Source organism: Cladophialophora bantiana (assembly GCF_000835475.1).
Source record: "Cladophialophora bantiana CBS 173.52 unplaced genomic scaffold supercont1.2, whole genome shotgun sequence".
Taxonomy (NCBI): domain Eukaryota; kingdom Fungi; phylum Ascomycota; class Eurotiomycetes; order Chaetothyriales; family Herpotrichiellaceae; genus Cladophialophora; species Cladophialophora bantiana.
This window is the reverse complement of record NW_015971576.1, coordinates 908,919-923,477: the sequence shown is the minus strand read 5'-3', so window position 1 is coordinate 923,477 and position 14,559 is coordinate 908,919. Positions and strand designations below refer to the sequence as shown.

Sequence of the window (14,559 nt, the reverse complement as noted above, 5' to 3'; positions counted from 1 at the left end):
TACCCTGTACAAATTCCTCCACTGAGTCCTCGACACGAGGATGCTCCAAGACATCCGAGAGATTACATCCTTCTTTCCCTCTTGCTGTGTAAGTCTTTGAGTGCGGGTGTTTCAGGGCTTTCAGATGACGGCGCACATGAGCGTGTACCCAGCCTTTCCTTGCATTCGTCATGGGTAGTGGACCAGGTAATAAGCTATTTGCTAAATTCATTCCTCTCCTTGTTGTATACATCACGTTCCTCGAGAAACACCAAGATCCCGTTCATTCAAACTACCTTCCCAGAAGTTTCGTGGGGTTCCGAATGGCAATCCGCATGCCTCCGCGGCACGAAGCTCCGGGAGTGAATGCCTCCAGTGCGGAACATCTTGGCCCATTTCTCCCCCGAACTTCTCTAGAACTGAGGGCGGGAGCCGAAAATCGTTAGGGAGGAAAGATGCTTCAATTATTAAGAGATGATGGCAGCTCATCCAACCCCGAACCTCAGATGACCGGATCTCGAACGCGGCATTTCGTGAACCACGGGTCGTGGATTCGAGCTGACTTCAAAACAGGGGCTATTGCGGCATTGCAAAAAGTCTGGAGAAGCCCCCGTGGAGATAGGTATATCGTTGATCATTCCGGAACTAGCTATTCCGAGAACTTTGTAGCGGCCACCACAGGATCTTTAAAGAGAAAGGGACATGTATGCGTCTGAGGTATTGAGCGGACAAGTAGTCAGTCTATGACACCTCCTTGATCTCATTCAGCCTTGACAATTGTTTGGTGCCTTTGACCTTTGCATCTCCGAGCTCGTCACCGGCATCGATTGATCACAGCCGCAGGTATGACCAAGGTCGAGACGTTATCCGAAACCGTGGAACACGGCCCTGGTTTGGTGGCCAGGGAGAAGTTCTACCTCTACAACTATTTCATCGTCGCCATCATCGCTATCGGCGCGACCGCCTCGGGGATGATGACGGGCGTCATGAGCACCGCCCTGGGACAGCCAACATTCCTCGAATATTTTCACTTTAACACCGCCTCCTCGCAAGACACGGCTCTTATCGGCGCAATCAATGGTGTATATTTCGGAGGAGCCTTTTTTGGGTCCTTTAATGCCAGTTATGTCGCGGACCGTTGGGGACGGAAAACGGCTCTCATGGTTACAGCTTTCGTGGCGACCGTATGTTCCGGGTTAATTGCAGGTAGCGTGCACATTGCAATGTTGCTTGTATTCAGGTAGATGCTATTGTCCTATTAATATGTCCCACCGGCGACACTCGGCTGATCTCAATTAGAACCATCGCGGGTTGGACCTCAGGGGCCTACATCACTATTTGTTGTCTCAGCTTGTCCGAACTGGCACCACCACACCATCGAGGACTTATGGTCGCCTTGGTCGGAATTCTGAACTGTCTCGGCTATGTTATATCGAACTGGCTCGGTGTGGCTTTCTACTTTGTTCCGGCCGGCGGAGTCCAGTGGCGAATCCCTTTTGCGTTGTGCTGCGTTCCTTCCCTGATTGTCTTTGGTTCTGCTTTCTTCGTACCCGAGTCACCGCGATGGCTCGTGATGAAAGACCGACACTTGGAGGCGGCGGCCATTCTAAACAAGCTTCACTGCAGGCTGGGCGACGAGCAGTCGCAAGATTTCGTGAGGCTTGAACTACAGCAGATCAAACGCCAAATAGAGTTCGAGCGCAACAACGAGATCTCCTGGTGGCAAATGCTTACGGCGAAGCATTACCGGCGGAGACTCGTACTATGCATCATGACTATGTTGATGGCTCAGGTGAGGAATCCCTGCAACCCAGTGTCTCATCTGCCTGCATTAATCCCTTCCCAGTCCGCTGGCAATGTTGTCATCGTGGTATATGGCCCCGTCATCTACGAATCCCTTGGGTTCGGACCGGTCGCTCAGCTTTGCTTGACGTCAGGGTATGCGACGTCAGGCATGGTAGATAACTTCATCGGATCTTTTTTCATCGACAAAATCGGCAGAGTGAGAATGATGATTATCGGGATCGTTGCGCAGCTCGTCTTGCTGGCAATTGCCACAGGTTTGATTGCCGCATATGCCGGCACAACCAATTTTCCGGCACAGCGCGCCGTCGTCGCAATCTTCTGGCTCTTCATGTTAAGTTACGGTGCCCTGGTTGAAGGGGCTGCATTTACCTACATCAGCGAGATATGGCCAGCTCACCTCCGGGCCAGAGGATCAGCAATCGGAATTGCCACACTGTATCTAATCGACATGGTCTACGTCGAGTAAGTCAACCCTTGCGATCAGTTGTTTACTATATTCGAATGAGCATTGAAATGGAGATACTCGCATATAGGGCCTCCCTTTACGCGTTTTCAACGATTGGATGGAAATTCTATCTCACATTCCTGGCTTGTGGAACAGTCTTCCTCTTTATTTTCATTCTTCTGGCAAAGGAGACCAAAGGAAAGCCCCTTGAGGAGATAGGAAAGCTGTTTGGCGATGACCTGATTGTCAAGACCCAAGACGAAATGATCAAGGCCGAGAAGGAGGTCTTCGAATGCGAAAATTTGTAAAGCGTGGTCTTCCGATGGCTGAATCGAGCGTGAGGAAGTACGAGGCGCGGCATTGAGAGAAAGACAACTTGGACCACCATTAGCCTCTGAATATCTCGACGGAGGTTCTATCCACTAGCGGATTATTGCTTCCTTTTTCACAATCACTAGCAAATATCTATCCGTTGGTCGTGGTTCGTGCCGGGGAGGGCCGGGAAAATGAAATGAGTTGATCGAAAGAAGTTGTTATCTTATACGTATGGACTCAACGCCTTCCCAGGAGCAGCAATTCCTTTGGGCAGCAGCACCGATTTCGCTCTCACTAGGTAAGAACCCAGACCAGGGTTTCTAACTGACTGCCTCACTTCCATTCGTACTATGGGGGAGAAACTGCTTGCATGAACTTGCGCTAATTGATGTTGGGGTGGTCTAAACCCTCAGGCCCACGACAATTCCGTCCGTCTACGGTGGCAACGAATTTCTCCAGGATGTAGTCTGCGACAACTATTTAATGCGTGCGGAGAGGAGACTCGATCCGATTCGAGATATTTCCTCCCTGTGACTGCCGAACAAACGCAGGAATGCCGGTTGGTGGTCAATACGAAGCAGACCTGCCACCGTCTATGGTAATGCAAGTCGCCGTGATGTGGCTTGCCATGGAACTCGCGAGAAAGATGCATGTGTCAGCCACTTCGTCTGGTTGTGCTAACCGCCCCATAGGGGTGTTGTACATATCTGCAGGCTTCCATGTATCCGAGGTTGCGTTCCCGTCAAGGGATAAAGTGCCTGAAGACTTATCTCTCTTTTCAACCAGGACTTGTTGTCTTCTCCTGGCAATCATGGGCGTTTCGACTAGGCCGGGACAGACAGCGTTGATACGAATTTTCTCAGCTGCATGATCAATTCCAGCACTTTTGGTGATTCCAACAACAGCATGTTTTGAGACGACGTACGGAAACATTTTGGGAATGACAGAGAATGAACACGTTGAGCCGATGTTGACGATGCTTCCCCTCTGAGCCCTGACAGGACTGTGTGTGTATACCGTGACAGCAGGTTCCTGTTCCGACATGGCTTGGATTTCAGACTGAACGCAAAGGAGGAGACCTCGTGCATTGACGGCTTGGATATCATCATATTCCTCGGTCGGGTATTTGCTGGCAGAGACGCGCGCTTTGACAGATATCTTGGGGCCAGTAACTGTTAGCGACAGAGCGAGAGCCACGTGCATGGAAGCGTGGGAACACAGAGCAGACTGACTTACCCCTGCGACATTGAACGCTGAGGCGAAACATGAGTCAGCTTCAGAGTGAACATCATCCGCAGAGTATGAGGCTATCTCGTAGGATTTATGGAAACAAAGGTACTACTTACCGTAGTCGAGCCTGCCGAAAGCCTCTGTTGACTTTCTGACCATACTAGTCACTGACTCTGGCTTGCTGACATCAATCAGCAGCGGAAGGACTTGGATATCCGCACGGATTGACACGATGTCATGTTCGACATCTTGAAGGGCAGCTTGATTGACATCCGCAATCACAATCGCTCGGCATCCGCTTGTTGCACAGGCAAGCGCGACAGCTCGCCCTATACCCGAACCTGAGCGGGTTAGTCCTTGATGTTCATTGAGCCTGTCCTGTTAAAAAAAAAAAATAGTCCCATACCACCGCCAGTCACGAGCGCGACCCCGTTCAGAAGCTGCATTTTTGGGTGTGCGTTGCGAAATCCTTTACAATTGTTCCGGGACGTATGGTACCAACATATAGAGGAGGGGAGGGGCCGAGGGCCCTAGCATTTATTTCACATCCCGGTTGTTCTGATTGCGCTGATGGTCAGCACACATAGCAAATCCAAACAACTGATATAACGGTCCCGAGAACCTCGGAACAAGCCCGTGAATAAGAGACGCTTTTCCGAGACCAGACAACCCTTCAGCTTGGTTTGTGTAGTAGCGGTACAAGGATCAAGTGAGAACCTCATTTGGTGGTTGGCGAAAGTCTACTACAGTCAATTATCGGATGACATTTCATGCCCTCTGGGCTGTTTAGAATGCGTGCATGACTTTGCTACCAGCCACTCCTCATTGGCATCTCGAATCCCGTCTTGATCCTGCCATAGGTCATGGATCAACCACCCCTTCCTCTGTCAAATGCTCCGCGGTGCTTTCTCCCAACTCTTCTCGCAGTGTTCGGCCATATCCGAGATAAGAAAATCTGTTGCGTTGCATGTATGTCAAATTGTAATCCTCGAAACGGGGCTTTTCTAGAGCTTCATTGAAGTGCCACGAGGAACCAGGCCACGGCCCTATCACAGGGCCATCGATCCTCCCATTTTTGTACCTGCCAACAAACACAAGGCGTCGTCAGATGGTCCGAAAGGGCACTCAGAAATGTTCACTCACCAACTACGACAATCGCCACTCCAGACAAACGCCTTCATTGACTCGTTCCGGTGTTCTATGAAGTCCCGCATCGCTTCCTCTTTGACATCCATAGAGGTGATATTTTCAGTTTGCATCTTCTCAACGCAGCTGTAGGCATAGTCCAGCTCGACCTCGAGTCCTGAGATCAGGGACCCATTTGCAATCGGACTATTAGGGCCTCCGATGACTGCGTATCATTAGATCATATTTGACAGTGAGATGGTTACTTGCTGAACTGGTGACCTACTAAAGTAGTTCGGAAATTTGGGAACTGCAATTGACAGATAGTGCAGGGGTTCATCGCTCCAGTATTTGCTAAGATTTCGACCGTCCACCCCAATGACCGGAAATGCCGGTCTGAAAGATGTGTCGAAGCCAGTTGCACAGATGATAGCGTCAACGGCATGATAGTTACCATCCTTGGTGACGAGTCCTCCAGAATCAATGTGATCAATTTCGTCCATGATCACCTGGGACTTACTGGCAACAAGCGCTTCAAGGTATCCGCTTCCAGGGGTGTATCTTTTCGTCTGTTAGCAGAGCGACGGAATCTAGATCTTCCAATGATATTACATACCTTCGGCATCCTACAGGAAACTTTGGTATCAATCGTGCGGCTATCTCTTCGTCTTCATTCAATCTTTTCCTCATCATTGCCGAGAAGTTCTTAACAGCCTCCAGTTGACGCGGCGAGCCCTTGTAGAATGTCCCGAAGTTAGAACTCCCAGTGTTTTGCACCAATTTCCTGTACTGTAGAAAGTACTTTTTGTCATCTTTAAAGCGCTGAATTTGCTCCGAGGAGAATTTAGTGTCTCGGCCTTCCATTGCCAGTGATTGGCTGAACTCTGGTGTGATCCAGGTTGGAGATCGAATAAAGTTGATCATCCTGCGAACCTCTTCAAGAGAAGGAGAGTCAGCCTTGCTTTCTTGATGTCTCAAGACTCGTCCATACTCGGAGTGAGATTCGGTACTATTTGTATAGCAGAAGAACCAGCACCGATAACCGCGACGTTTTTGTCCTTGAAATCATACGAATCGTCCCACCGAGCGGAATGAAGCAGCTTGCCCTTGAAATCGTTGAGCCCGTCAATCGCAGGCCACTTCCAGTTGCTGGAGACGTATTGTTAGCCAATGCTCCCACTCTTGTGTAGCGTTTGGTGATGAAATACTTTAAAACTCCAGTGGCGCTCAGCAGCACATCACAACGATCGTGCATCAGAGCACCAGTCTCCAGAATTTCGGTGGTAATATCCCATACTGAATCGGAGGAAGACCATTCCGCTCGAATGACTCGATGGCCCAGTTTGATGTATTTCATGCAGTCCCATTTGATTGCACATCCTTTGAAATAGGCATGAATCTCCGGGGCTTCTGCGTAGCTAAGGGAAGTTAGAGAAGATACCCATCGGCGTTCAAATGTAGGGTTCGGCGGAGACAAACAATCGCGACCATTCAGGATTTCCTTCCCAAGAATAGGTATATCCGTGTGCGGGTATATCACAAGCACATCCAGGGTATCGATTCTCCAGCCAGGTACCACCGACATCGTAGTTCTTCTCGTAAATGGTGAACGTGATCTCGCTTAATCGTCGCTGATACTTATATGCTGCAGCGATCCCGGCAATGCCTGCGCCGATACAGATAATGCGCATAGGGCGTTTCTTGTGGATGTGGTCTTGAGAAACGACGTACGGGGCTTCAGCCCGGCAGTCTGATTCAAGGCCTCCATTTCCATATGTCGATTGGGCCCCTGTCAAATCTGGTGTATTACAATCCATAACAGACTCGCCCATGACGGGTTTGAAGGCCTCTCCCCTTAGCTAGACAGGAGAGCTTGGCTTAGCGATTGATAAATCTCAAGTGGCTCAGCTTAAACATAAGTTCATATGAAACTGGTTCTGGGCCCAAAGCCAAATCAAATACCTTTTACTGGCCTTGCGGTCGCCACTTAACGTCTGAGGCCATCTTCAGCACAAAGAGATGGCACGGCGCCTCTGTCTTACGCAGTCTTACAGTGGTGCTCAGGGCGTGGTGCGGAATGCTATGGTCAGTATTGGGCCTTCGTAGGTTCGGATAGAACCGAGGAATATCGGAAATAAAAGCCAATCGGAGGCGGCCAAGTGTTCCGATAGAAGGTTCCGAGATTCCGGACAGGCTGTACGAGGTAGTTCCACAATTAGGGGGTCAGCCTCGTACAGTCCAGCCGTCGCCATTCATTGAAAGAGCAGCATTCTAGCCCAACGCAACTTGCCCAATTCCCCGGGATTGGTTAGGCGAGACGCTCCAGTGCTATAGAATTAAAGTCAAATTTTGAGAAATGGTGCAAGTAGACAATGGATCGAGAGGAGGTGGACTATCTTGAAAGCAATAATACTCAGACCTGAATTTATGCAGAGTGTTCTTAATCCTATGTATGGAGAGCGTACTCTCTAACGGTAGCTAGCCGCACTCGTCTTACCTCGTAGACGGTTCTCCTCATCTGGTAACCATTCGGCCTGATTAAATGCCGAATTAAGCCGGCGGTATGGGGTTAATGAGCTTAACAGAATGTTCCTCTTGCTTATGTGGCTTATTCGTTTTCCCCATCTGCGACCCTCGATTTGATGAGCACAGGAAGAGGGCCCATGACTAACGATTGGAAACTCTGGATGCTGCTCTCGAATGCTTCGTGATCAAAGTCGTTCTGTAGAATGACATCGAAATTGTGTACAATCATTGCAACGAGAAGTCGCAACTCGTTCAACGCAAGTTGCTTTCCTGCACAGGCGTAGGCTCCTGTTTGAAAGGGGATCCACGCTTGAGGGTTGTGGTTCCAGGTTGGATCGCGCTGAGTGTCATCCCATCGCTCTGGAACAAACTCTAGCGGCTTAGTGAAGTTCTTCGGGCTTCGTTGAACCGTTAAGACATGTGTGGCAACCTATGAAATGGCTGTCAGTATACTGGTTTTAGATGGCTGATAATAATCTCTATTCAACTGACCTGTGTTTGAGGAGGAATTGCAACCCCATCCACGTCATGCCAAGCACCATCTAGAGTACGACGTTGTTGATGGTTGGGACCAGGAGGCCAGATACGGAGCGCCTCGTAGATGGCCCCGTTTAAATATGGGCACTTATCTGGTGCTGCAAACTGTTAGCAATCAACTGAAACAGCTGTGTCTACCCAGTCCGTACTCAGTAACTCTGAAGCGATGGGCTTTTCTTTCAAAGCATGATCGACTTCATTCCGGAGTCTCGAATAAACAATTTTGTCTCGAGCAATAAAGTAAAAGGTAAATCTGTGTGGACTGTGAGCATATCAAAATGTATCCGCGATCTACTAACATACGTTGAAGTAATTGAGCTAGTATCACTTCCAGCTATAATTAAAATAGGGGCGTCTGCTTCGACATCTCTTTCTTTGGTCTTCCTGCGAGCAAGGAGTCAGCCCAGTGTGAAATTCGCTAGTTATCTTAAAGAAACTTAAACTTACACCCCGTCCTTGTTCCCAGCCAAGATATGTGTGAAAATGTCATTTGGCACTGTACCTTTGGCTCGTCTCTCCTTATAGGACTGCTTTGATAGCGCTTTGAATCGCCCCGCATATTCCTTGAAGTCTTTGTTCATTGGCAGTAGATAAGCGACGGGAGACATCCAAGGCACGTTCGAGATGATGTTTCGAAGCCGGAGGCCACTTCTAATGGCTTTTGAATAGTAGCGCGGGCCATCTGCACCGATGTTAATCTTTGAGGTCGATGGGTTCTGTGACAGTGCGTTTATGAAGTACCATCATTTAGGAGGCCAAACGACTTGCTGAAGGCCAAGTCACCCATCACGTCAAAAGTGACGTAGTCGAGCCAGCATCTAAGATCGATAACTTGCCCTATACTTCCTTGAGTTTGTCTTCGACCGAGGTCATTCTATGACGCACCGTCGAACTCTTTTAGTCGAGCACAGAGAACTTCCAAAAGAGCTATAACACGTGGTTCATAAGACTTAAGCTGGTTTTGGGTGAATCCGTGGTCCCACATACGTCGGCGGACCTTGTGGTCGTACCAATCACGGCTATTTGGCATGGCAACCCCTGAAGAACCGTACACAGACCCGTCATGATATGGACCCTTCGGGAGCCTGGAGCCTTGGGGTCCATGTAAGTATTTGATCGAATTTGCATCTCCAAAAGATAGCTCGTTAGGCCCAATTCGGACAATGTCACCATACTGTTGAAAAAGAACGATCGAATTAGCAGAACTAAGTCATTGATACAAGGGATGGGCTCAGTACTTTTTCATGAAGCGCTGGGATAATCTCATGAAGCTTGCCGGTCGAGGCCCAATAAGCGCCAGTCCATTTCGTTAGTTTCGCAGAATACGGTCCAGGGAATTGCCTTAGAGGGTGGAAGAAAAGGCGATATACGGAAATACTGAGTCTGGAACCAGGAATCATCAGCCGAAGCCCGATGTAGCGTCTGATATTTTACTTACCCCAACGCGGAAAGTTCAACCAATGGAAAAGTGATCACCGCTATCATAGTTGACTTGGGGTTTTGAGAACCTAGGAACGCAATTCCGGCGAAGACTCCCATTGTCCGCAGGAAATCGAGGGTGAAGCTTCTATTCGATCATTAGCTTGAAGCATCATTCAAACCTAGAGCAATATTGCTCCTGGAAGGGAGTGGCGTATCTGACCGTATAGTCGGCTCATGTCGATTATAGACGGCGTGCCAAACCTGTAATGTCGGTAAGTGCCACATCACACGTAGCAGGTAAGATACTTACCAAGCCAGTTCCTATTGCAGCAACGGCTGCCGCTACGGGTGTCATAGACAACAGGTGCAGATAGTTTGACATTGTTGTACTAGATGCGGAATATACAAATAAGTGTAATGCAACGAAATCCAAATAAGATGGCGTGTGATATCGGGAGGACACAAGCTTGTTATGATAACTTCATATCATCCATTTAGGCTAAGAAATTCTTTGAAAGGAAATCCATTCGACTATCCCATAGGTATCATACCGATGAGCTGTGACTTTTGACACCTCGGTAGTGAACTGGCTCCCAATAATCTGTACCAGAGCGGATTTCCGATGCTCCGATGGATAAATTACCTTTCCGGAGCTCCAGAAACATGTTGAGGCTAGGCAATGACCACAAATTATTTCCTTCTTCGAGCGAGGTCATTAAAGTCCATTTCGGAAAGGTATCTAGGGTGCCACCTCTGACTTGTGATCTAGCGGAACTGCAGGGAGCTCCAATGTATGTAATACCGGCCATCTTCACAAACACGTGCCGTCATAGGACGCTATTTCTTGCATGTCCCTTCAGGAGCCTACTTCGAGTAGGAATACCAAGCTGTATAATCTAACTTGTGAAGTCACACTTTCCGCGATGCAGACATCTCAAGTTGCTCTGGTAACCGGTGGTGGTGAGTACGCCCTGATAGCTGCTCTTTGGGAGGGTAGCTGTCGCGAAAGCACTCACTCACAATGTAAATTGTTGTTAGCCTCTGGAATGGGCCTTGCAGTTGTCGAGAGCCTTGTTGAGCGAGGATGGAGTATTACCCTTGTGGACAAGGATCGCAATGCCGGAGAACGGACGGCGAAAAGATTAGGTGCTCGGGTCATGTTCGTTGAAACAGATGTGACCAATTATGAAGAGCAAGCCGATGCATTTGCAGCTACTTGGAGGCGCTGGAACAGACTTGACCTTGGTAGGTTACCCATCTCCACAATGTAGAGCCTTTGTTGATATTAAGTCAGTGTTTGCCAACGCTGTACGGCCACTGTCAAACACACATCCTCGTGGAATTTGACTAAGATTTGATTCGATTAGGGAGTCTCTGACCGGACGGATATCGTCGAACCGGCAGAGGAACAGGAAAATGGTGCACCTCAGAGGCCTGATACGTCGGTCTTGGACGTCTGCCTGCTGGGAGTTGTGTACACGAGCTATCTAGCTCTTCACTTCTTTCGGAAAAACGAGTCGAAGGGAGGAAGCCTAGTGATGACTAGCAGTATTGCTGGCATCTACCCAGCTCCAGGTGTTTCTGTGTACGGAGCGGCAAAACATGGTGTGAGTCCACGTGTTTTGCATTCTCTCTTTGTATTTCTGAGCTGATGAAGGCGGAATAGGTTATCGGGCTAACCCGGTCACTGGCATACAGACTCCAAAAGCGCTGCGAGCGGATTACAGTCAATGCCATTTGCCCAGCTTTCGTAGCCACGGGATTGGTGAACCCAGATTTAGTCAAGAGGGTACCGGAAAAGTACATTACTCCTGCCGCAACGATTGTCAGGGCGGTCCATGGATTCGTTGAAGATCGCGACCTCAATGGAGAGGTTGCCGAATGCAGTGGCAGTGAGATCTTTTATCGACCGGGTCTCTCTTTTAGCAATGAAGGATCCGAGTGGTTGATGACGGGTGGTCTGAAGTCTTTACTGGGCCCAGGAGAGGAGCAAGCTGTCAGAAAGTAGTAGATATTAATCTGACCAAAGCAAACGCTGCATCCCGCGACGTCTTATACTACCCACCCCGGGGCCCTAGCAAGAACCCACAGAGTAGGTCAATAAACAAGTCTTCCCTTCATCACAGAGCTTTATGCCTAGAGCGTAGGGATCTTCACTGCAATCGTTGGTGGTCATCTCTGAAGTGGTCTTGCGTATTAGTCCATCCATACTATTTAGATGAGTATCATCACCATGAGAAGAGAAGAGCGGCAAACCTGCAATGTCCCTCTGCATAAACTCGGACTCCATGTCTTTTCATCCCTACCCCTTCCTCTTTCCCATCACATAAGGGGCCAATGAAATACAGTCTATGTTCGGCATCCTCTATCGGCTTGGAGGATTCTAACCGAAGGTCTCTTGAGCTTGACCCCGCATTTCCCAAGTTTCTTGACCCTAAATTCTCTCCCGACTTCGTGCTGCCGGACTCGCAACAAGGCAACTTAATTGTTCCTTTCCGGCCACAACGAACACAGCGGACAATGTCATGCTTGCAAACTTCTCAAACGCCACACTCAAGCGCGAAGCGCCGGCCATATGCATCCAGGGCCTGGTAAGCTGAAAGGCTTTGCTCGGTGATGAGTCTAACCATGTTCAATTTAATAGTGTTGAATGTCAAAGGCGCAAGACCAAGGCAGGCTTCGCCGCAATCTTTCCTTCAGGTTTCCCAGTCACTAACTTGAAGGGGAGTGCACCGAGGAACGACCTTGTCCAAGTTGCCGCACTCGTGAAGTAGAGTGTAAGTCGTTGGAAATCGACACAGACCAGCATGTCGCATCAAAGCGTCCGAAGTTGAAACCTAGGACAACGTAAGAATCTAGACATCATCATTTTCTAACGAAGCTCACTTAACCGTGTGACAGTGAACCTGTGGCGCCACGTACCCTCTTCACAGAGACTCAACAGGCGAAGGGATCTCTGAAGGGAGACAATGACGCACTAAGGGAGGAGATACGGAGGCTTCGTCAGGACGTCGACCTTCTCTCCAAAGCTAACAATGTAAGTCGTCATGCCAATGTTCATGTTGCACTTTCTCTTAGAACTTCAGGCAAAAGAGCCATTGCGGCACCATCAATCCGATCGCCGGATGGACAGTACTCAACAACATTCTGAATATCTCTATCCGATGGAAGGCCAAACAACCTTACCCCTTGAGGAGGACGAACACACACCACGCTCGTCTTACACAGACACATTCAATCCCTCGAACCTGTGGGCGAGTCCAGATGCTATAGCGAATAAGATCAGCGCGATAAGAGGCACTATCCTCCCCGATTCCCTCGTGAGGGACTCCATCTTTCTGAGCAGCAATAAGAAGTTTCCTCTGACGCTCCCGCCGCCAGCGCACTTACGGCATCAAATTGATCTTTTTCTACGTGAATTTGGCGACTGGACCCCCTACTTTCGCCACTCTAGTCTCAAGAAACAAATCGCCATTGCCCTGCATTCGGTTTCATACGGCGAGCGACGAGTCACGATACACATTCCCTGGCAACACTGTACCACATTTGCTATTCTTTGCACGATACTTTCCAATGCTGAGATTGTAGTGTCTAACAACAGCACTATGGATTCAAACACCGGCCAACACTGGTTCTCACAGGGTAAAGAACTCATGGAGACATTCGAAGACATAATTGGAGACTCTCTTGGGGTTGTCGTATATCATATGCTGGCTGCTGGCAGGATGATGGAAGCTGAGAGACTACGCACGGCTGCTATCCACATTCTCCGAGCTTTGCAAGGGGCACTAAGTATTGGTCTGAACGACAAGAACCGCTGGAAACAAGAGCCCGACGACATTGTTTCGAAGAGGTGTGTATGGTGGGTCCTGTACTTTCTGGAGAAGCGAATACATTACAAATGTGGCGTTCCCTATCTCTTGCGCCCCGCGGACGTCAATGTGGAGGATGCGCTTCGTATGTGCGGTGAATCCGAGATCGACGACGCGAGACTCGACTATATAGAAGGCATGATCAGTTATACGAAACTATGGACGTCCATTTGGTCCGACTTCCTAGCACCCAACGCAAGTCTTTCCGGTATATGGTCAGAAGTGCAGGTCGCAGACGCCAGAGTGATGATCAACTATCGAGAACTTCCACAGAGTCTGCTATGGGATACCGGCAAAGTCCAGGAATATATGGATAATGGAGCTAGCGAAACAGACATGCGTCAGAAACTACAAGCATTCCTGGTGGGTGAAGTCCAATTGTCTGACCTCCCAACCTCTGCTGACGGATACTATCAAGTGGCACCAGTCTTTGCGGCTAATAATTCGACAGACGCGAGTCTCGTCCGCACAAGGGGACGTTGAGCGGCAACGATCATGCTTTAGCATCTGCAAAGACATTGTTGCAGCTATTGCCAGCTACATGAAGCACTTTCTCTGCATGCGACCGATCGGGTATTTCTTGACCTGCTCACTTGTCGATTGCATCTTCCAACTCAAACAGGAGCAGATCGGCCAATCGACTTGGCTCGACCAGACGGAATTACAGAAGATTTTCGGCGAAATCACACACTTGCTCGAAACTCTGGCCCTGTCCGTGGGGTCCGCGCAACGGGCTCTCGCCGCATTGCGTTGCGCACTCATCATGCCTCGCGAAGTAGACTGTGGGCTGGACTTGGAAGGCACTCCGAGCTTTCTGGAGCCTGTTCACAACGGGACACATGTCACCTTCACTGAAAGAGACCAAGATCTCCTAGACGGGTACTCTGATGCAAGTATCGGGGAAACTCTCAACTTTCTGGGTCTAATTCCAATGTGATGTGTATAGAAGACAGGATGCGGGATAGTGCCAGGGAGGAGTCAAGTCTATTGCCCAAATCCAAATGAGCGGCTCAACGGCTTCGTGCTTGTTTTGAGGGGAAGGGGGGGAAACCTTGAAGACTTGCGCCAACTTCGATCAAGTTTGACATCAATATTAACAGACTCGGCATGAATACCTTTTGGAACTGGTGGAGGCGAACTAATTCTATCCGTTTATGGACTTAAAGACGCTAAACCTGACCCTTGATCAAAGAATCTATTTCCATTTTGTCTCAAAATCTGTATGGCTCCGCAATGAGAACCAACATCTTCCATGTTTCATGGACTTAATCCCAGAAATGCAAGTCAGTACCCCATCGTTTG

The 14,559-nt window shown here is 49.0% G+C and overlaps 5 protein-coding genes across 5 annotated transcripts; 2 read left to right on the top strand and 3 right to left on the bottom strand.

Moving 5' to 3' along the window:
- Positions 1–824: 824 nt before the first annotated feature.
- Z519_01335 (uncharacterized protein) lies at positions 825–2,538 on the top strand (the record flags this gene model as incomplete). The annotated part of the gene is made up of 4 exons (XM_016759092.1): positions 825–1,219; positions 1,279–1,771; positions 1,826–2,247; positions 2,319–2,538. 4 exons carry the CDS (start codon positions 825–827, stop codon positions 2,536–2,538), a joined length of 1,530 nt encoding a protein of 509 aa, XP_016624420.1.
- Positions 2,539–3,112: 574 nt separating this feature from the next.
- On the bottom strand, positions 3,113–4,221 carry Z519_01334 (uncharacterized protein; the record flags this gene model as incomplete). The annotated part of the gene is made up of 3 exons (XM_016759091.1): positions 3,113–3,717; positions 3,892–4,116; positions 4,182–4,221. 3 exons carry the CDS (start codon positions 4,219–4,221, stop codon positions 3,113–3,115), a joined length of 870 nt encoding a protein of 289 aa, XP_016624419.1.
- Positions 4,222–4,636: 415 nt separating this feature from the next.
- On the bottom strand, positions 4,637–6,732 carry Z519_01333 (uncharacterized protein; the record flags this gene model as incomplete). Its single annotated transcript, XM_016759090.1, has 7 exons — positions 4,637–4,856; positions 4,919–5,126; positions 5,187–5,461; positions 5,517–5,835; positions 5,892–6,049; positions 6,109–6,318; positions 6,380–6,732. 7 exons carry the CDS (start codon positions 6,730–6,732, stop codon positions 4,637–4,639), a joined length of 1,743 nt encoding a protein of 580 aa, XP_016624418.1.
- Positions 6,733–7,508: 776 nt separating this feature from the next.
- On the bottom strand, positions 7,509–9,767 carry Z519_01332 (uncharacterized protein; the record flags this gene model as incomplete). The annotated part of the gene is made up of 11 exons (XM_016759089.1): positions 7,509–7,856; positions 7,919–8,055; positions 8,113–8,216; positions 8,267–8,347; positions 8,411–8,645; positions 8,705–8,800; positions 8,849–9,137; positions 9,202–9,346; positions 9,402–9,530; positions 9,606–9,646; positions 9,696–9,767. 11 exons carry the CDS (start codon positions 9,765–9,767, stop codon positions 7,509–7,511), a joined length of 1,677 nt encoding a protein of 558 aa, XP_016624417.1.
- A 541-nt stretch (positions 9,768–10,308) lies between these two features.
- Positions 10,309–14,194, top strand: Z519_01331 (uncharacterized protein; the record flags this gene model as incomplete). Its single annotated transcript, XM_016759088.1, has 7 exons — positions 10,309–10,630; positions 10,680–10,693; positions 10,753–10,992; positions 11,052–11,389; positions 12,287–12,422; positions 12,472–13,620; positions 13,709–14,194. 7 exons carry the CDS (start codon positions 10,309–10,311, stop codon positions 14,192–14,194), a joined length of 2,685 nt encoding a protein of 894 aa, XP_016624416.1.
- Between the last annotated feature and the right edge of the window lie 365 nt (positions 14,195–14,559).